The 22861-nt window shown below is 42.0% G+C and overlaps 1 protein-coding gene across 6 annotated transcripts in view; it reads left to right on the forward strand.

Annotated features, from left to right (window-relative positions):
• Positions 1-22861, forward strand: part of ARHGAP28 (Rho GTPase activating protein 28) — a 142220-nt gene that overhangs the window by 73562 nt on the left and 45797 nt on the right. For 4 of the 6 annotated variants that reach the window (XM_069568615.1, XM_069568616.1, XM_069568620.1 and 1 more), the window contains exons 2-4: positions 6202-6404; positions 11652-11869; positions 20423-20515. In XM_069568615.1, the coding sequence (XP_069424716.1) occupies positions 6202-6404; positions 11652-11869; positions 20423-20515 (514 nt within the window). The remainder of the gene's footprint in view (positions 1-6201; positions 6405-11651; positions 11870-20422; positions 20516-22861) is intronic. The other 2 variants (XM_069568617.1, XM_069568619.1) reach the window with 1 other exon arrangement.

A 22861-nucleotide genomic window follows, 5' to 3' on the forward strand; every position in this document is an offset into this window, starting at 1 on the left:
ATCGTGATTTCAGCCATGAAATTAGAAGATGCTTACTCCTTGGAAGGAAAGTTATGACAAACCTACACAGCATATAAAAAAGCAGACATTACTTTGCCAACAAAAGTCCATCTAGTCAAGGCTATGGTTTTTCCAGTAGTCATGTATGGATGTGAGAGTTGGACTATAAAGAAATCTGAGTGCTGAAGAATTGATGCTTTTGAACTGTGGTGTTGGAGAAGACTCTTGAGAGTCTCTTGGACTGCAAGGAGATCCAACCAGTCCATCCTAAAGGAAATCAGTCCTGGGTGTTCATTGAAAGGACTGATGTTGAAGCTGAAACTCTTAATACTTTGGCCACCTGATGTGAAGAACTGACTCATTTGAAAAGACCCTGACACCAGGAAAGATTGAGGGCAGGAGGAGAAGGGGACGACAGAGGATGAGATGGTTGGATAGCATTACCAACTCAATGGACATGAGTTTGGGTAGGCTCCAGGAGTTGATGACGGACAGGGAGGCCTGGCATGCTGCAGTTCATGGGGTCGCAAAGAGTCAGGCACAACTGAACGACTGAATTGAACTGAAAAAGTGGAAAATCATTATATTAGATCGCACTTTCCTTTAGGAGGCACATTACTGACTGACTAATCTTACTTGAATATTCCCCTGAGTGGGGTGGAGGTGGTGTCTCATCTCACCCCACCCCAAATTACTCATTAAAGTATTGCTTCTATTTACATCAGTTAGGAATCATTTGGACTGCAAATAGTAATGACAACAACATAGAGCAGTTTTTGAAAATAGTTTTTCTCACATTGTTAGAAGTCCAGAGAATAGGCAGCCTCTGGGGTTATTTCTGAGATTCAATAATATCAAGGCTGATTAGTGCAATTTTATAGCCTTTCTCTCATGGTTGCAAGATGGCTGCTGAGGCACTAGTCATCTCGTCTACATTACAGTAAAGAAGAAGAAGGAAGAGAAAAAGATAGCAGTGAAATCAGGAAAACAAAAGATTACACTGAAACCATGGGAAAAGATTGTTCTTATGTGACTTGGGCAGAATTGTGTCAGGTGGTCACTCTGACCTAAGGGAGTTGGAGAAACCAGGCTTGGGAATGGGGTTGGATCAGAGATGAGTTCTGATAAGTGCAGTTTTATTTATTTCATTGTATTCCTAGTAACATTTTAGTGCCTTTTATAGCCTGACTGTATACCTAGCCATAGGAATGCTAAGAAGTTAGTTAAATTATAGCAATAACACGTGGGATCACTATGTGCCATGCATTTACATATATTTACTCAGCTAATCCTCATAATAATGCAGAGCATGTATGTGAATCATAGTCCATTTTACAGATTAGGAAATGCAGGCCCAGAGGCTCAGTAGCTTGCTCAAGGTTGAGAGCTTGCTCTAGGAAGTGGCAGAGTCCACATTCAAACCTGAACCCACTAGGCTTTAGAGTTGTTCTCTAAATCTTCCTGAGGAGGTGACATTTACATTAGGAGCTGAGTGACAAGAAGCATCTTGCTGTGGAAAGACACAGAATATTCCTGGCAGAAAAAAACAGTAAGAGAAAATTCCCTAAGGGAAGGAAGACCTTGGCTGTTTTAGAGGAACTGAGAAGAGATTAGCAGGCCTGGTGCTAATGCCAGGGGAGAGTGATAGAAGGTGAGATGGATCAGATGGTTGGGGACAGAAATGCCGGCCTCAAAGTCAGAGGCAAGAATTTGCATTTTGTAGTATTCGTGGTGGGAAGTTACTGTGTCTTCACTTTACTCTCCGTAACCTCTCCCTGTTGTATGATGAGACATGTAATACTTGCTTTGACTACTTTATAGAGTTCAGGTGAGGATCAAATGATGGAATGTGTGTGACAGTAAATTGTTCTGTGTGAAATTCTTTATAAAATTAGAAATAGTAAAGGCCACAGAGTAAGTATTTCTTAGCAAGAAGTATGTCTTATAAATGCTTTGTGGACTACACTAAAAACAACTGAACTTGTGACTGGACAGAACAAGCGGTTCATTAGCAAATGCAACGTTTAAGAAATACCTGATGTGTTTTACAGTGTTCTGTGGGAGTGCCACTTCCATTAGAACAAACACTAGGTTATGGCTGATTATCTTTCTCTGCAAGGACAGAAGAGAGGATGTGTGTAAAATCATGTTTTAAGAGCTATAGTGGAGAGCTGTGGACACAATGAAGTCTAAGGGAACTCAGTTCCAGGAGGGAAGAGATCTTCCTAGTGAGCAAAGCCCAGAAGTCACTTCCTTCCTTTGTGTGTGTCTCTCCCTGAGTCTCTGCACTGTTGGGCAGACGATGATACCTGCCCAAGCAGAGGGGCTTTATGGGGAGAGGAGACACCCTGGAGGTCGGGATCTGTCGAAGCTTAATTGCAGAGCTGATTCTCCACGTCTGACAACTCTCTCCCTTGGGATTTTGCTCATAAAGGCTCTAAAGTAGACAGCAATTCCTGTAATCCCGTAGTGTTTATCCTAAAGCCCTCTTGAGAGAGGGACCTGTAATACACACAGGGCAAATCTCCTCCTTAAAGCATTTGAAACTGGTGGTAACCTAAAACTGATTAAAATTGCAACTCAGCTCAGACCCACTTCAGCTCCTTAATGGATTGAAGTGATCTGTACCTCATTTCAGCCACCAGACGGAAGACTTGCTCTTCTTGGGGATCTTACTATTTATTCCTGTTTCCTAGAGTTCTTTCAAACATAATGTTTACAAATTGTGAGATTTGTAAACAAACAGGAGGATATAACCCGTAAGCAATTGACTATTTTTTGATCAATATTAGCAGATGCACTGACAGCAGCAGTGTTGGTGCTAAGAGACACAAACTTTTAAATGACAACAATAAATATGTTAAAGAAGAGAGACAAAATGGGTAAAGGGTGAATAATGTCAACAAAGAAACAGAATCTTTAAAAAGAACCAATTGGACATTCTTGATATGAAAAAACACTGTATCAGAATTGAAGCGTTCACCGGGTGGACGTAATAAGGACTGGACACGTAGAAGAAAAGTGAACCTGAAGAGAGGGTAGTAGAAATTCTCTAAACTGAAGCACAAAGGGTGAGGGTTGGGGAGAAGCAAAGGGTGAGGGTTGGGGAGGGTTGGGGTGAAGTACACTTGGGACAATGTCCAATGGTTGTGTCATTGGAGTTCCAGAAGAAGAGAGAGGAATTTGGACAGAAAACATATTTGAAGAAAAAAAGGATAAGACTACTCCAAAACTGTTGAAATACATCTACCCATAGATTCAAGAAGCTCAGCAAACCTTAAGCAAAATAGTAAAAGTCACTTAGTCATGTCCGCCTCTATATAGTCCATGGAATTCTCCAGGTCAGAATACTGGAGTGGGTAGCCTTTCCCTTCTCCAAGGGATCCTCCCAACCCAGGGATTGAACCCAGGTCTCCCGCATTGCAGGTGGATTCTTTACCAACTGAGCCACAATACAGAATAAATAGAAATAAAATCACAATCTAGGCATTTCATAATTAAGCTTCTAAAAACAAAAGATAAAGGAAAAAAATGTATTAAAAGCAGTTAGAGAGGAAAAACATTATACTTAGGAGAATATCAATAAGGATTATAAATGATTTTTCATCAGAATCGTGAATACAGATAACAATGAAATGACAGCTTTAAAAGGATTATAAAGACAATAAAAACTGCCAGCGTAGAGTCCTGAGCCCAGTAAACATATTCATCCAAAATGAAAGTGAATGAAAGACACACTCAGAAAGAAATATGAGGGAATTTGTTGCCAGCAGATCCGTAGTACAAGAAATGCTGAAGAAATATCAAAGGAGGTTTGCAAAACCGATTAGAGTGATCTGTTATAGCTACATTGTCTTGTAGGGAGGATAAAGCACACCATAAAGGATAAACATAAAAGTCTACTTGTTTAACTTTAAAACAATTGGTGACTTTATTTCATTTATGTGAGCTTGATAAAGTTCGGCATTTTTTAAGTCAGTGTTTTTAAAAGATGACAAAAAGTTATTTTCACCTACTGTTTTTGTAAATGATTGACAAATACTATAAGGATTTTATAATAACTATTGTGGGATACAAACGTGAAGAAGTAACATATATGACAATAATGGTATGATAAGGAATGAAGGGAGAATTACACTCACATGTTAGTTACGTTGTTCTGACGTTGTAAAATACTAACTCAAGGCAGATAGTTATATAAGGTATTTCTTAAAAGATAATGGAGGAGAAATGAAATAATTTTTTTTTTATTAATGGCACTTTGACTTTATGGTAATTAACCATCCGCTGAAAATCTAATTTTAAACCTTATGGTGTTTCCCAACAAAAGTTGCTATATGGCGCTGTGTAATGGTCTCATTCTGTTTTCCATATAATGTCTTCCTGGTATTGTTTTGGAGTAAAAAATTACAAACAGCTGATGAAGCTGAAGCTCTGTTTATCCTAATATGGTGAGGTATGAAGCTGTAAGTCTCCTCAAAGTGTTGGATGAGCCGGAACGTTGCAGTTATGTAATACTTCAGGATTGGAAGGTCACGGTCCCTACTCTACCCTGGGGTGAAGGGGAAGTATTCGGATCCCTCACCAAAAAAGCGAGAACCCTTCCAAATGTGCTTATCCCAAAAATGCTGTCTGACTTCTTTGCCAAAAAAAAAACAGTTGACCGTTGCAATTAAAGGATTTTTGGGGTGGGTTGTCTCAGATGAGACTAGTGTGTTATGCAGATATTCATGACCTGCATTGCACATCTAATCGCCTTGCTCTCAGCAGTTTAAAATGATCTCTTCTCTGAGATTCCACCAGTATTCCCTTTGCATGAGTAAGAAACTGTAGTAAATGAAAACAGTCCTTGTTAATCCTAAGTACATATGTTCCTTATCTTCTAAGATTCACTTAATAGTTCCCAGATTTCTCACTTCTTCACATATTTGCAGTGCTGAGGTATATCTGCATGTTTGCTTAATTTCTAAGATAAATTATTCTATTCCATGCAGCCACTGAGATGGTATGTCTGTGTTGGCATGGAAAAGATATCTATGACATGGTTTTGAGTGGTGAAAACAAAGCATCTCGTAGAACAATATGATGTGATACAGATGGGAAAGACCTTCAGTTTCTGCTTTATAAATTGGGTATTACTTAGACTTTTATCCTTATAATACACCATCTTATAAATTTTAAAAACTTAGTCTGTGTCTTCTGTTAATACTGTAAGTTTTTTATGTCAGTCATACTCATTTTTAAACAATAAACCTAAAAAAACTCGGAGTTTTGGTAGCCTGTCAGGGTCCTCTGCCTATGGGGTTTTCCAGGCAAGAATACTGGAGTGGGTTGCCATTTCCTTCTCCCTCCAAAAATTCTATAACTAGAGAAAGTTTTAGGCATCTATATATTTTTTCTGAACAGTTTACAGAGGGCAGTAGGCTTTGTGAGCAGTGGTAATCGATTACAGTTTCGAGAAGTAGATGTCTTATAATTCTATGAATTTGCTAGTGGTTTTCGGTATTGGTCTTGATGGAAAAGGGAAAGACTTAACAGCCTAAAAGTAATACAGGAAGCAATAGCTGTCTGGGTAACCTGTGTTGATTTCATATGCATTTCAATCACTAGAATGTGTCTGTCTTGTCAAGCTATAAAGAACTCAATAAAGAATTCTTATGACCTAGTTATCAAACAAAACTACCTCAAATTATTACACAGCACAGAATAAAAAAATTAAAGTGGCTATCTTACATTTTTCTGAAATGCTCTGAGTTTTGAAAATAAGTTGGCTAACTCAGTGTAAACCTAGAACTGCTTCTATTCAGGTACAGTCTCAGGATCAGTGATCAAATTCTGGAAATTTCTACTAAAGGTGATCGAGAAATCTAGGATTCCAAGCACAGCCAGCTTTTTGTTTTTTCACTCTTCGGACATTTATAGAAGCTAACTTTTACTATATGTGTTTTGATTAATATAAGCAACTTACTTATGAGTGTGTAAAAGTCATAGAAAGTATTTTTGTAGTAATTCCCACATGGCCACAAAGTCATTGTGGATTAGAGAGGATGAAAGGATGGGGCCCCCTGACTGGAGGTTACTCCCTCAAACCTCTCTCCGTCACACTAACTCCTTCTCTCCGTTAGTTCCAAACTTTTGTGTGATTCATAACATGAGACACTGATTTCCATTGACCGATACTTAATGCTTTTCTTTCCTCAGAAAGTCCATCCCTCGCTGCCGAAGAATCAACAGGATGCTCTCCAATGAGTCCCTTCAGTCCCCGGCATTCAGCCGCTCCAACTCTCAAGCCTCTGTAGACAGCGCCTCCATGGAGGATTTCTGGCGGGAAATAGAAAGCATCAGGGAGACCAGCCTGGGGGCTCAGGAGGAGCAGACGCCTGCCGAGGCCAAGCCCCTGGACGGTGAGATGCCAGATTGGTCCCCACTGTGCAGCCTCGTACGTGCTCTCTTGTTCTGTTGGCAGGTGGACGTCATTCCACGAGTAGCCTAACCAGTGAATTGATAGACTGTGGCGTACCAGCTTCCTGCTCCCGCTGGTTTGTATCTGCTGGTCTGGCTCAGGGTGGCTTCTCGGCAGGTGACACAACCTGAAGGGGGGCTATCAACCATCCACATTGATCCCTGACATATCACCATTTAGGGAGGCTGTACCTGGCTGTGGATTAGAATCATGATCGTTTAGCAGATTGAGTATTCTAATTTTGAGGTTTTTACATGTGCATACTTGTCTATTAATTACCAAAGAAAGATACAGAAAGAAAAATTGCCAGCATAATTCTGGAGAAAAAAAATGTTTGACTTTGAAGCACTTACTAATATTAATATATTTAGAGAATGGATAATCCGTACTTCACAAGATAAATGTCATGTCAGATAGGTTGGTTTCACTAGTTTCCAATGAAATTAAACAAGAAGTTTGAGGAACCAAAAAAGTATTTGTTGTTGTTTAGTCTCTTAGTCGTGTCCGACTCTTTGCGACCCAGGGACTGCAGCATGCCAGGCTTCCCTGTCCTTCCCTATCTCCTGGAATTTGCTCAAACTCATGTCCATTGAATCCATGATACCATACAACCATCTTGTCCTCTGTTACCCTCTTCTCCTCCTGCCCTCAATCTTTATTGCCCATAATTTTCTAAAAGAACAAAATTACTCACCTGAGATTTAAAAGCATGGGACAAGGAGGACCTATTTTACAGCACAGGGAACTCTGCTCAATGTTATGTGGCAGCCTGGATGGGAGGGGGGTTTGGGGAAGAATGAATACATGGATGTGCATGACTGAGTCCCTTTGCTATCCACCTGAAACTGTAACAACATTGTTAATTGGGTATAGTCCAGTACAAAATTGGCTTCCCTGGTGACTCGGATGGTAAAGAATCCTCCTGCAATGCGGGAGACCTGGGTTTGATCCCTGTGTTGGGAAGATCCCCTAGAGAAGGGATAGGCTACCCACTCCAATATTCTTGCCTGGAGAATTCCATAGACAGAGGAGCCTGGCAGGCTATATAGTCCATGGGGTCACAAAGAGTCAGACACGACTAAGTGACTTTCACAGTACAAAATAAAAAGTTAAAAAAAAGCATAGGTTATCTTCTTCAGGTACTGCCTATCCACAAGTAAATGTGTAAGAAAAACTGAAGGTAGTTTGGCACTTCCCTTGTAGTCCACTGGTCAAGACTCCACTTTAGGGGTCTTGGGTTTGACCCCTAGTTGGGAAACTAAGATCCTGAATGCCCTGCAGCGTGGCCCAAAGAAACAGAAAAAAAAAAAGGCAAAGGAAAATTGAAGGTGGTTGAGTAAGTAGCTATCTAAGAATGTTTCCATTAGCCAGTGACTGGCACCCCACTTCAGTACTCTTGCCTGGAAAATCCCAGGGATGGAGGAGCCTGGTGGGCTGCAGTCCATGGGGTTGCAAAGAGTCGGACACGACTGAGCGACTTCTTTCACTTTTCACTTTCTTGCACTGGAGAAGGAAATGGCAACCCACTCCAGTGTTCTTGCCTGGAGAATCCCAGGGATGGTGGAGCCTGGTGGGCTGCCATCTCTGGGGTCGCACAGGGTCGGACACGACTGAAGCCACTTAGCAGCACAGCAGCAGCAACCTCAAAACAACTATCAAGATAAACTAAAATGTTAAAAAAAAAAAAAGTTTTGTTCTTTTCTCCAAGTCTGTCCTTCTTAGATCTGAAGAAAAATAGTTTGGGTTTACCACAATTAGGATATTTCACTTAGAATTACAAATAAAAAAGCCCACCACACATTTAATAAGAATCTAGTTAAGGGAACCATCCTCCTTCAGAGAAGGCTATTTTTATGCCATTTGCTTATGTCCTTACATTTTGCCTTTTCGGATCCAGAAAGACAAATAAAGAAAAGTGCCTCTTGTTCCCCACTTCTTCCATCTCACTAGCTAGCTCACTATCCGTATTAAAAATCGTGAGTTCTTACTGATAAGTTCCGATTCCAAGCCAACAAAGTTTGTTGTCTCCCCTTTCTCTGTATTTATAACTCCCTTCTCCAAGAGTGAGAAACCTGGTTCTTTCTTTCTTCAATATATATATTTTTTCGTTTGCTCTAGCCTAGAGCATGCAAAAAAACATCTTCAAGGTTAACCAACAGAAACGTCTACAAAAAGCTAACTCGAGTGTAAATTTTATTTTACTGATATTTTGTCTCTTGAAGCATCTGCCCAGATCTTAAGTGTGCAGTTCAATGAGGTTTGGCGAATGCTACCTTGTAACCACACACTAATCGAAATAACACTCCAGTCAACTCAGAAAATTTCCTTGTAGTTTTCCCCAGTCTCATCGTTCTCGTGACTTGCTGTCCTTGGCCAGAGACAACCACAGTTCTGATGTTTCTACAGCATAGATCAGTTTGGGGTTTGGCTTCTTTTGCCAAATATTGTATTTTTCAGATTCCTTCTGTGTTTCACTGCTTATTATCATGGGATAGTTTGCATCAGTCTCCAAGGCCTGCTGTAACAAAGTACTATAAAGCTAGGTGATTAAAAACAAAAGAAATTGTTCTCCTGGGGTCTGGAGACTAGAAGTCGAACATCAAGGGGTCAGCAGGGCCCTCCACTCTCTGAAGACTGTAGGGAAGAGCCTGTCCCATGTCTTTCTCCTAGTTTCTGGTGTTCCCAACAATCCTTGCTGTTCCTTGGCTTGTCGACAGTACATGCCATTCTGCCTCTGTGGTCACATAGCCTATTCTCTGCGTTGTTGTCCATGTTCCTTCTCTTTTTCTTATAAAGACACTAGCTACATAGGATAAGGGCTTCCCTGGGGCTTAGATGGTAAAGAATTTGCCTGCAATGCAGGAGATGCAGGTTTGATCCCTGGGTCAAGAAGATCCCCTGGAGAAGGGACTTGCTCCCCATTCCAGTATTCTTGCTTGGAGAATCCCATGGACAGAGGAGCCTGCCAGGCTACAGCCCATGCGGTCGCAAAGAGTTGACTGAGCGACTAGAGAGAGATATCAGATAAAGGACCCACTCTACTCCAGTATGACCTCGTTTCAGCTTAGATCCTCATTATACCTGCAAAGACTCTTATTTCCAAAGAAGTTTACATTCACCTGAATTGGTGGTTGGAACTTCCATGTATCTTCCAGGGACCCAGTTCAATGCAAAATGGCAATATTCTGTTGTATGAATATGCCATGATTTGTCTGTTCATTTAACTGTTAGTGAACTTGTGGGTTGTTAACAGCTTTGGCCATTATGAATAAGGCTGCTGTAAACAGTTTTGTGAAAGTCTTTTGGTGGAGATGTATTTGTGTTTCTCTTGGATATATGCATTTTTCATGGAATATGTGTAATTACATACATAAGAAATTGCCACTCTTTTCCCAATGTAGCTGTACCATTTCACATTCCTCCCTGCCGTGTCTGACAACAAGTTTAGTTGCTTCAGTCCTTGAACATTTTGATGCTTTAAGACTTGTGAACATGAATGGTTCTAGCGACATGTGGAGGTATCTCACTGTGGTTGTAATTACATTTCACTGATGACTAATGATGTCAAACACTTTTTCTAGTGCTTATTCTCCTCCATTCCTATATCTGGCTTTTGTAAAATCTTTTGACTGTTTTTTAAAATTATCTTTCTATTACTGCCTTCTATGAATTCATCGTATATTCTGGATTCAACTTTTGTCGAATATATGTATTGCAAATACTTTCTCACCATATGTGGCTTGCCTATTCATATTCTTAGTGGGTTGTTTTTAATTTTTGTTTATTTCTTTTTTATTAGTAGAAGCAGTTTTATTTGTGCTTATACTTTGGTTTCTCTTAATATCATATAAATCTTTCACCTCTCGTTTTTTGAAAGTGCAAGTGTTGACTGATTGGCTTTTGGCTGCCCTGGATCATCACTGCTGCGCATAGGCTTTCTCTAGTTTCCGTAACTGGGGGCTCTTTTCTTGTTGCAGCAGCTTCTCTTGCGACAGAGCACAGGCTCTGGGGTGCGTGGGCTCAGTGGTTCTGGCCCCTGGGCCCTAGAGCACAGGCTCAGTAGCTGTGGTGCGTGGGCTTAGTTGCTCCACAGCTTGTGGTATCGTCCCAGATTAGGGATCAAACCTGTGTCCCCTGCATTGGCAGGTGGATTCTTAACCACTGGATCACCAGGAAAGTCCTTGTGGGATCTTGTAAATCGGTGTCTCTCTTTTATTCTCGCTCCTCTCTCATTTTTCCATTGTTTGCTCCTTGTGCAAAAGTACAATTGGTTTTTGTAACCTGACCTTATATTTCAGTATCTTTCTAAATTCACTTACCAGTAGTTGTCTATTACTAAATGTCTTAGGATTTTCTAAATAAACAGAGAGATTTTTGAGGAATAGAGACAGTTTTACTCTTTCCTTTCTGACTTCTATGTTGTTGTTTTTTATAATCTTGCCTTATCATACCAGTAAGGCCTCCATATAAGTTGAATGAAAGTAAGTAATGACAGGTTTATATCCTTGCTGTGATCCCGGTTTTGCAGGGGAAGGGTTCGATATTCACCACAAAAAATGGTTGTAACTGTTAAGTTTTTATAGATGTTCTTTATCAATGGCCTTCTATTCCCATTATATTAGTTTCAGGTATACAACATAATGATTAGATATTTGGATACATATATGATTATGAAACAGTCACGAAAGTAAATGTAGTTAATATCTATTATCACACATCGTTACAAAATTGTTTTTCTTGTGGTAAGAACTTTCAAGGTCCTACTCTCCTAACAATTTTCAAATATGCAATAGAATGTTATTAAATATAGTCACCATGCTGTGCATTACATCCTCATGACTTACTTATTTTATAACTGGAAGTGTGTACCTTTTGACCACTTTTACCCTTCTTGCCCACCCCAACCCCCTGCCTCTGCTAAGCACACCAGTCTATTCTCCGTATTTATGCACTTGGGCTTTTGGCTTCATTTTGTTCTTAAACTCCACGTGTAATGAGATCATATGGTGTTTGGTGTTTGTCTTTCTCAGTCTCACTTACTTCACTTGGCATAGTGTCCTCAGGGTCCAGGATGGTCTTATTAATATTGTTTACTGATATTTCTTACTCACTGATGTCTACAGACTTACAGATATATTCGTCATCCAGTCACAGAATATTCTCACCTTTTGGCAACTTCATTTTACAGAAGGAGAACTTGAAGCAGAGTGGTTGCAAGATGTGGGTTTATCAACCCTGATCTCGGGTGATGAGGAGGAAGATGGCAAAGCCTTGCTCTCTACTTTGACTCGAACCCAGGCAGCTGCAGTGAAGAAGAGATACAATACTTACACACAAACCTTGAGAAAAAAGAACAAGCAATCTGTCAGGGATGTCAGAGACATCTTCGGAGCCAGCGAATCTCCTGTAAGTAATGGACAGGGCTCAAAAGGTATGATTAGGGGAGCAGAGGAGAATATGGGAAAAATATCAGGAAAGTTCATAGTCATCCTCTAGCTTTAAAAGAGAAAACTGAAGCAGACAGCACCATGCAAGATTTTATAAACTTAAGTGACTATTTCTTATTCCCCATGCAGCACGCTCCCTGCACACAAAATTTATTCCCTTCTTTTGAAGTTGGAGGATAACTTCTTTGGTAATGGAGCACGTCTTTGTGGATGGGTTCCAGGGAGCCTTTACTTAAATCTGAGTGCTAAGTGGAAGCTCTGTGGACAGGCAATGCACTCCTGAAAAAGTGGACCCAAGTCTCATGAGCACATCTGGGTGGTTTGCTTTAACTGGGGATGAGGATGAGAGAGTGGTTAGGGTACCCTTTATGTTCAAAGAAATTAAGATGCTAAAAAGTGAGATACAGCATTAATCAAGTGAGCTAGAGAATGATTCAAAAAAAATCAGGGCAGCCTCACATGTTTTCTGAGCCGTGGCTGGTTGAAATTCCACGTCACCCTCGGCAGTTCCTGGGCCACAGTTTTACTTGCAAGGCTGTGAGTCATGTCCTCCTATTTCTGTGGTAGTTTCAGTGCTAGCTCTGATCTACTTCATTCATACAGATAATTATTGGATACGTCCTCTGTGCAATTCTTTTTTTAAAAAATATTTCTTTCTTATTAATTTTGGCTGTGTTGGGTCTGAGTCGCAGCATGTAACTCTGAGTTGCAGAGCATGGCCTTTTTCTCTAGTTGAGGTGCACAGGACTCAGTAGTTGCAGCTCATGGGCTTAGTTGCCCCACAGTATGTGCGATTTTAGTTTCCCACCCAGGGGTCGAACCCACCTTCCCTGCTTTGGAAGGTGGATTCTTAACCCTCTGTGGGCTTCCCTGGTGGCTCAGAGGTTAAAGCATCTGCCTCCAGTGTGGGAGACCCGGGTTCAATCTCTGGGTTGGGAAGATCCTCTGGAGAAGGAAATGGCAACCCACTCCAGTATTCTTGCCTGGAGAATCCCATGGACGAAGGAGCCTGGTAGGCTAGAGTCCATGGTGTTGCAGAGTCGGAAACGACTGAGTGACTTCACTTTCCATGCAGATAGGATTCATGGACCTAATTCATATATAGGAAAAGGGGAACTTGATACTCTAGTGCAGGCAAAGAAAAAGTTGGCTAAGGGAACCTACGTCTGTCAGGAACTTCCTTGGCACGAACGGAGTCACACTCTGGGTGTGACTGCTGCACACCCCACCCAGGGGCCCTGGGAGCCAGATTCTATCCGTGCGGCGCTGAGTTTCTGCGGCTGAGCAAGAGCTTGAGAATCCATCCAGTGGCTCTTACTTGTTTTAGTTAATTGCTTTGATTTAGGTTTCTTTTCTGCTTAATTGTGATATCAATAATGACATAAATTAAAACTTCAAGGATATTGGGTCAGTTCAGTGCACTTCAGTTCAGTTGCTTAGTCATGTCCGATCTTTGTGACCCCATGAATCACAGCATGCAAGGCCTCCCTGTCCATCACCAACTCCCGGAGTTCACCAAACTCATGTGCATCGAGTTGACGATGCCATCCAGCCATCTCATCCTCTGTCGTCCCCTTCTCCTCCTGCCCCCAATCCCTCCCAGCATCAGAGTCTTTTCCAGTGAATCAACTCTTCACATGAGGTGGCCAAAGTATTGGAGTTTCAGCTTTAGCATCAGTCCTTCCAAAGAACACCCAGGACTGATTTCCTTTAGAATGGACTGGTTGGATCTCCTTGCATCCAAGGGACTCTCAAGAGTCTTCTCCAACACCACAGTTCAAAAGCATCAATTTTTCGGTGCTCAGCTTTCTTCACAGTCCAACTCTCACATGCATACATGACCACAGGAAAAACCATAGCCTTGACTAGATGGACCTTTGTTGGCAAAGTAATGTTTCTGCTTTTTAATATGCTGTCTAGGTTGGTCATAACTTTCCTTCCAAGGAGTAAGCGTCTTTTAATTTCATGGCTGCAATCACAATCTGCAGTGATTTTGGAGCCCCCCAAAATAAAGTCAGCCTCTATTTTCACTGTTTCCCCATCTATTTGCCATGAAGTGATAGGACCAGATGCCATGATCTTCGTTTTCTGAATGTTGAGCTTTAAGCCAACTTTTTCACTCTCGTCTTTCACTTTCATCAAGAGGTTTTTTAGTTCCTCTTCACTTTCTGCCATAAGGGTGGTGTCATCTGCATATCTGAGGTGATTGATATTTCTCCCGGCAACCTTGATTCCAGCTTGTGCTTCTTCCAGCCCAGCATTTCTCATGATGTACTCTGCATAGAAGTTAAATAAGCAGGGTGGCAATGTGCAGCCTTAACATACTCCTTTTCCTATTTGGAAGCAGTCTGTTGTTGCATGTCCAGTTCTAACTGTTGCTTCCTGACCTGCATATAGGTTTCTCAAGAGGCAGGTCAGGTGGTCTGGTATTCCCATCTCTCTCAGAATTTTCCACAGTTTATTGTGATCCACACAGTCAAAGGCTTTGGCATAGTCAATAAAGCAGAAAGAGATGTTTTTCTGGAACTCTCTTGCTTTTTCCATGATCCAGTGGATGTTATCAATGTGATCTCTGGTTCCTCTGCCTTTTCTAAAACCAGCTTGAACATCAGGAAGTTCACGGTTCATGTATTGCTAAAGCCTGGCTTGGAGAATTTTGAGCATTACTTTACTAGCGTGTGAGATGAGTGCAGTTGTGTGGTAGTTTGAGCATTCTTTGGCATTGCCTTTCTTTGGGATTGTAATGAAAACTCCAGTCCTGTGGTCACTGCTGAGTTTTCCAAATTGGCTGGCATATTGAGTGCAGCACTTTCACAGCATCCTCTTTCAGGATTTGAAATAGCTCCACTGGAATTCCATCACCTCCACTAGCTTTGTTCATGGTGATGTTTTCTAAGGTCCACTTGACTTCACTTTTCAAGATGTCTGGCTCTAGATGAGTGATCACACCATCATGATTATCTGGGTCGTGAAGATCTTTTTTCTGCAGTTCTTCCGTGTATTCTTGCCACCTCTTCTTAATATCTTCTGTTTCTCTTAGGTCCATACCATTACTGTCCTTTATCAAGCCCATCTTTGCATGAAATGTTCCCTTGGTATCTCTAATTTTCTTGAAGAGATCTCTAGTCTTTCCAGTTTTGTTATTTTCCTTTATTTCTTTGCATTGATCTCTGAGCAAGACTTTCTTATCTCTCCTTGCTATTCTTTGGAACTCTGCATTCAGATGCTTATACCTTTCCTTTTCTCCTTTGCTTTTCGCCTCTCTTCTTTTCACAGCTATTTGTAAGGCCTCCCCAGACAGCCATTTTGCTTTTTTGCATTTCTTTTCCATGGGGATGGACTTGATCCCTGTATCCTGTACGATGTCATGAACCTCCATCCATAGTTCATCAGGCACTCTATCTATCAGATCTAGTCCCTTAAATCTATTTCTCACTTCCACTGTATAATCATAAGGGATTTGATTTAGGTCATACCTGAATGGTCCAATGGTTTTCCCTACTTCCTTCAATTTAAATCTGCATTTGGCAATAAGGAGTTCATGATCTGAGCCACAGTCAGCTCCCATTTTTGTTTTTGCTAACTGTATAGAGCTTCTCCATCTTTGGCTGCAAAGAATATAATCAGTCTGATTTCGGTGTTGACCATCTGGTGATGTCCACGTGTAGAGTCTTCTCTTGTGTTGTTGGAAGAGGGTGTTGCTATGACCAGTACATTCTCTTGGCAAAACTCTATTAGCCTTTGCCCTGCTTCATTCCATATTCCAAGGCCAAATTTGCCTGTTACTCCAGGTGTTTTTTGACTTTCTACTTTTGCATTCCAGTCCCCTATAATGAAAAGGACATCTTTTATGGGTGTTAGTTCTAAAAGGTCTTGTAGGTCTTCATAGAACCATTCAACTTCAGCTTCTTCAGCGTTACCGGTTGGGGCATAGACTTGGATTACTGTGATATGGAATGGTTTGCCTTGAAAACGAACAGAGATCATTCTGTCGTTTTTGAGACTGCATCCAAGTACTGCATTTCGGACTCTTTTGTTGACCATGATGGCTACTCCATTTCTTCTAAGGGATTCCTGCCTGCAGTAGTAGATATAATGGTCAGCTGAGTTAGATTCACCCATTCCAGTCTGTTTTAGTTCGCTGATTCCTAGAATGTCCACGTTCAACTCTTGCCATCTCGTTTGACCACTTCCAATTTGTCTTGATTCATGGACCTGACATTCCAGGTTCCTATGCAGTATTGCTCTTTACAGCATCGGACCTTGCTTCTATCACCAGTCACATCCACAACTGGATATTGTTTTTGCTTTGGTTCCATACCTTCATTCTATCTGGAGTTATCTCTCCACTGATCTCCAGTAGCATATTGGGCACCTACTGACCTGGGGAGTTCCTCTTTTGGTATCCTATCATTTTGCCTTTTCATACTGTTCATGGGGTTCTCAAAGCAAGAATACTGAAGTGGTTTGCCATTCCCTTCTCCAAAGGACCACATTCTGTCAGACCTCTCCACCATGACCCGCCCATCTTGGGTGGCCCCACACTGCATGGCTTAGTTTCATTGAGTTCCGTGTGTTTAGATTGACTAGTTTTCTCTGATTATGATTTCAGTGTATCTTCCCTCTGATGCCCTCTCGCAACACCTACCATCTTACTTGGGTTTCTCTTACCTTGGACGTGGGGCATCTCTTCATGGCTGCTACAGCAAAGCTCAGCCGCTGCTCCTTACCTTAGACGAGGTCATCCCTCCTGACCTTGAATGTGGAGTAGCTCCTCTCAGCCCTCTGTGCAGCCACCACTCCTCGGGCATGGGGCTGCTCCTCTCGGCCACTGCCCCTGGCCTCGGGTGTGTGGTAGCTCCTCTTGGCCGCTCCTGCGCTGTCGCAGCCAGGCACTCTTGGCTGCCGGCCCTGACCTCGGACGTGGGGTACCTCCTCTCGGCCACCGTCCCTGGCCTTGGGCGAGGGGTAGCTCCTCTTGGCCATGCTTCTGCGTGGTCCGTTACAGTCATCATGCTTTTGCGTGCTTATTGGGTAACTGATGTAAATGAAAACAATTCTAATTTTAGTTACTTTAGGTTGTGTGTCAGTCAGGTCTTCTCTTAGATACATTAACCAGAGTGGGGTGTTGCCAGAGTAGCTCACGTCTACAGAGTTAAGCTTTGCCTGTGTGTTTACAACATCCCAGAAGAATCCTGGCCTTTACACCTGTCTTTGTTGTTGTTGAGTCTCTCAGTCACGTCCAACTCTTTGCAACCCTATGGACTGCAGCATGCCAGGCTTCCCTGTCCTTCACTATCTCCTAGAGTTTGTTCAAACTTACGTCCATTGAGTTGGTGAGGCCATCCAACCATCTCATCTTCTGTCATCCCCTTTTGCTCTGGCTGTCAATCTTTTCCAGCATCAGGGTCTTTTCCAATGAGTTAGCTCTTTGCATCAGGCGGCCAAAGTATTGGAGCTTCAGCATCAGTCCTTCCAATGAATATTCAGGGTTGATTTCCTTTAGGACTGAATGGTTTGATCTCCTTGCTGTCCAAGGGAACCTCAAGAATCTTCTCCAGCACCACAGTTCGAAAGCATCAGTTCTTTGGCACTCAGCCTTCTTTATCCAACTTTTAGAACGGTCTAAAGTAGTGGAAATGACCCATTTCTATGCTCTCCAGTGTGATAGCCCCAGCCACATGTGGCATCAGCACTTGAAACGTAGCTAGTATAAGTAAGGAATGAAAATTTTAACTGTTTAATCATAATTGATTTAAACCTAAATTGTCACATATGGCTTGTAGCCAGTATATTGATCACAGATCTAGAATCTTCTGCCATGTTAGAGCAGAATGAGGGAAGGCATTCTGAGTTCTGTGCTGTTTGAACTTTTAACCTGGTTGAAACCTGTGTCTTCCTGGAAGGTGAGATTGTCCTCAGCTGGAACTGGGTACAGGCAATGCCTATAACTTGAGACCAGGTTCCATACACACAAGTCCTGGACTAGATGCCTATCAAAGGAAAGGTTTGCCCTTCGGGTTTAAATTCCCAGTGTCATTTTCCAGTTATCGCCCAGATCATCTTGAGCGAGTACTAAGAACTTGGCCTACACGCATTCTTTCCCCATTTCTGTTTCTGGCTACTTCAGACTAAGATTTTTCATTTCCCCTTGCTGTTGTTGTTCAGTTGTGTCTGACTGTTTGTGACCCCATGGACTGTAGCACTCCAGGCTCCCCTGTCCTTCACCATCTCCCGGAGTTTGCTCCAATTCACATCCCTTGAGTTGGTTGTGGTATCTGACCATCTCATCCTCTGCTGCCCCCTTCTCCTTTTGCCTTCAGCCTTTCCCAGCATCAGGGTCTTTTCCAGTGAGTTGGCTGTTTGCATCAGGTGGCCAAAGTATTGGAGCTTCAGCATCAGTCCTTCCAGTGAATATTCAAGGTTGATTTCCTTGAGGATTGACTGGTTTGATCTCCTTGCAGTCCATGGGACTCTCAAGAGTCTTCTGCAGCACCGGAGTTCAAAAGCACCAATTCCTCTTCCCTGGCAAACTGCAAAATATAGAAGTGTCTGTAGCTTCTCTTGAGTCCCCCAGGTACTCAAGAAAAATGCATAACTAGCCTCTCTAGGTTTCCTAAAACTTTGCACTGTAGCCACATAGAAACAGTGCTTCTGCTTTCACTTAGACCCTGAAGGGAAGTACAGTGTGGGCACTTTCCCACTGAGGCTTAAGTCTTATGAACAGCCTCATTTTTCTTATTTTTCCATAGCATGTAAGTACAGTAAACTGTTCAATATTTGAGTCCAGCAAAGGCAGAGAGATGACCACATTCCTGGTAGGCCAGGGGAGTGGCCCGGGGCCTTCCTTCTGTGCACCTCCCTCTTCTCTCCACCCAGTCTTACTGCTGGAGGTCCAGCTCTAGAGACAGTGGGGAGTGAGGCAGGCCAAGTGGTCACAGGTAGAAGAAGATAGTCAGTCTGTCACCACGGGGACAGTTAAGTTGAAACCTGAATACATTTAGCTGCTGCCTGCTCTTCTCCTAAACAGCTGTTGTCTTCTGAATTAGGCGATGCCTTCCTGCTCATTACATTTGCATCCTGGAGATGTGCTTTTTCTTGATCAGCACTGACCTTCCACACGTTTTTCTCTTGTACTCTTTTTTCAGGCCCAAGTTTTTCTCTACCCTTATCAAACCATTCTTGCTTGCTTTTTATCTTCCAGGGACATCCAGCAATTTCTGTTCTGCTAATGGAAGTGTTTCATGGTTTCTAGATCTACTCTTTGAGAAAAGTATCTCTGACATGTTAAGTAATTTACAGGAGCAGGAGAATAGGTCATCTTGATCCAAGTTTCTTCTGTCAATTTCTCAGTAGTATGTGTTTCTTCCAAAAAATGTGGTCTTTTTCCTTATTATAAAAGTAATACACAGTGTATAATGGAAATTTAGAAAATATGGACAAGCAAGGAAAAACATGAGTATTTCTATGGGCCCAAATAAAATTTTGTGATTTAATTGACTAGTCAATAAATATAATTTTCAGTGAAATTCTATTCTAAAAGACTATTTAAGCCTTGTTTTAGTAGAACTCTTATACACTAAATCACAGATACTAAGTCAGCCTTTGGGTACATAGTGCAAGATCTCAAATCCATTTCATCATGAGCCAAAACAGAATTTTTCTAATATTCAGAAGCTGTGAATCAGATATTACCTCCAGTAATACATTTTATTGAGCAAAATAGTCAACCGAATCTATTTTCAATTTCATAACTGATAAACAATTAACGGTGGGACTAACTCACAATTAACTGTATAAATATAGGCATACAGTCCTTTTTAAAAAAAAAACATGATTATATCACACATATACGCTTGACTGCATGGTACAGAAAACCCAAGAGTTCTACAAGTACAAATGCGGAAACTGAAAGAAGGTGTTCCTTTGCTTTAGCATAGATCCAGCTTCCTCCCGTCTTTGTATTGTGTCTTTCATGCATGGCCTTCATCCTTCTGCTCACCAAGGGGGCTGGGCCACTCCTGACAACTACATCCATGTTCCTGGCAGCTCCAGGTACTTGTACCTCCTGTCTCTGTCTGACTTCAATTTTCCAGAAATCTTAACTTGGTAGAATTCCAGTTACCTCTCATGGCCTGGAAACATTATATGATCACTCTTAGCTACAAGAGAGCCTGGGAAATTAATACTTTCTAATTGTACACAAACATTCCTGAAAAAAATAATAAAAGACCCTATTAAGGAAGACAGGCAACTAGGTTTGGGGCAGGCGGTTAATTTACAGTGTCTTGCACAGAGACCAGTGTCTGTCACTGCACCTGGTGTGTGGTGAGGCCCCAGGACCGGCTGCCAAGTGGCCACATGCGGTGCTGGGTGCACAGGCAGTCGTATCTGTGGGTGTCTCGCCAGGTCTGGATGCACGTGCACACTGTATGCATAATACGTGATTGAATGCACGGTGACCCCTGGGAGAGCATGCCTGAATAAAAATGCACTCTGTTTTTCTCAATAGCCAGATGAGTTTTGTTGTGTCCCAGCTTCTCTTCTGGATGTGAACCCGGATGAAGGAAGGATGCCAATGGTCCCCTGCAGAAATGGTCAGCTGGTAAGACAAAGAGGGGTGCGAGCGCCCGGAGGTCAGGAGAAGTGGTTACTTCAAGGCAACCTGGAAAATTTTAAGGGGGAAAAAAAAAACTTACCTTGTAACAAGGAAGAAAAAAGCGTCTCAGACTCAGGAATGAATAATTAAATAGTTAAACACGCAAAAAACGACGGAGCCTCCTTGTACCTACAGTGACAAAAACAACCACAGCTGCGGCTGCCAGGAGTCAGGACTGGGGGAGGCCGTCAGCTGAGCCATTGTTCTCTCTGCTGAGTGCACAGTGGAAAATTTTAGGCTACCTTCTTTGAATCCTTCAGAATTAATTTAATTCTCACCATAAGAAATATTTTGACATTTCAGTTATTTTCTAAATGTAAATCTGTCATGGGGACACGGCACTGCAGCCTCTGGAATGTGTCACAGTAAGTGGGGAAAACACAGAATCTTGCGCAGGAGGTAAATGGGCTTCACTAGAGCCCACCTCGCCCAGGTTAGTAGAGTTTCAGAGTGCTGATTGGCGTTCAGAACTGCCACTGAGGCTATTTTAGCAAAAGAGAAGACTCTCAAGCTGTGGTTTGTACCTCCTGGTGTGAGGCTGGATCCTCTTACTGAGCACGCCCTTCACCCTAAGAAGGACATGGGTTATTGACATCTGTCTCCACATGGCCTCCTGGCAGCAAAAATCTGCAGGTAGAGACTTGCTTCTCTCATGCTTCTGTGTTTCCTTCTCCTTAGCCCGTTATTTTCCTTCCCAGCAGAGGGAGAGGGGTTCTGTGTTGGTCGAGGAGTACCCCATGTGCCATTCTTGATCTGATGAAGACGATGGTGACAATGATGTTCAGCTTCTCTGCAGTTTCCTTTGCCCTTACGTGTGTCTCATGAGGGGCACTCTGTCCGCACTTTACAGACCAGCCCCTTGTCCCTTGCAGATTATCTCCGTTTTCCCTTTTCTTCTTTTCATTTCTTGCGTTAAATTCACAAAGCTTTTAAATTGTCTCTTACATTTCCCGTGTCTTTTTGCCCATTTGTTCTATATGCTAGCTGATTTTGTCCACATCATCCTGTGGAAACCTATTTCTAATTTTTGTCAAGAGTGGTTATAATTTGGTCCCTGTTGATTTTTAAATTCATCCTGTTAATTCATAAGAACTCCTGCTTTTTGCACTGATTTACCCTTCCTTGTTATAGGTAGTCCTGATTGATGATTGCAATAGTCTCTCAAATCTCTCTGAAACTGTTACATCATCATAAGCCTTTTCCTCTTCCCTCAATTATTTCTTTCTCCCAGAATGTTTATCATTATCTGTATACTTCTTTTTTTCCAAAAATGTTGATTTTTCTCCATGGCTAACTTTTTTACAGTGTTGATTTTTCTCCAGTGACTGATGATACTTGGCGATTGGCTGGATTGCCTAGTTAGTGACTTTTAGGACATGTCTTTGCTGTATAGCTTTCTCTGCCATTATATAGATGTTTTCCCACAGAGCTCTTTATTGACTAAGAGGGCTGACTTTGGGTCCTTTGTAAGTCAGTAAGGTGTGTGAACAGTCTGTGAAGGGACGTTATTTTAACAGCATACATGGATGAGTCTGTGCATGTGTGTATGTGTAGACATGTACACATACACAGATAATTGAGTGCACACACCTTCAATGCCAAAGGGAAAGTAACAGATGACATCATTCCCAGCTAAAATTCATGTTTCCGTTTTACTTTCCCACCCATACCTTTCATGAAGGTCTGGAGTGACCTGATACTGAGATCTGTCATGGTCCCAATGCTCAGCCTCTTTCTTAGGCAGGTGGTTCACTTCCTCCAGAAGGCTTTCCTTGGGTTTATGCCTGGCTTCTGCCTGCTGCTCAGTATAAAGGGGGCTGTCGGGAGGTCTTTGGCCCCTTCACTGAGGAAACCCCTCACACTGAATTTTCCTAGCTGTCACCCTGGAGCCTCTTGTCCCGTGTAATTATCAGTCTAAGTTTGGTTGTTCATTTGTCTGTTTTTTGTGGATTTGCCCTTTGCTTGCCAGCAGTGTTGTCTTATGCTCTTCTTAGGCTGAGAATTTCTCTATGATTAGGAAGCAAATTATTTTTTACTTTCCAGAAATTTCCAACAATTGTTCATCTGTTAGGAGAATACTTTGTTGGTTTTCAGTGCCCTTTGGAGCTGTACCTATAAAAATATGCCCTTTCTCTGTTGGGAGTGGTTCACTCTGTTCTCCATCCTGACCTAAGTTTTCTTGTACTGCGTTTTAGCATTGTTTCCACTTCCAAAGAGATGTGTATTCTTCACGTGAATAGCATACATACGCAATGGGGGAAAGTTAGAAAATACAGAAAAAGAAGTTTCTAA

The sequence above is a fragment of the Ovis canadensis genome, chromosome 23 (genome assembly GCF_042477335.2).
Source record: "Ovis canadensis isolate MfBH-ARS-UI-01 breed Bighorn chromosome 23, ARS-UI_OviCan_v2, whole genome shotgun sequence".
In the NCBI taxonomy this organism is placed as follows: Eukaryota; Metazoa; Chordata; class Mammalia; order Artiodactyla; family Bovidae; genus Ovis; species Ovis canadensis.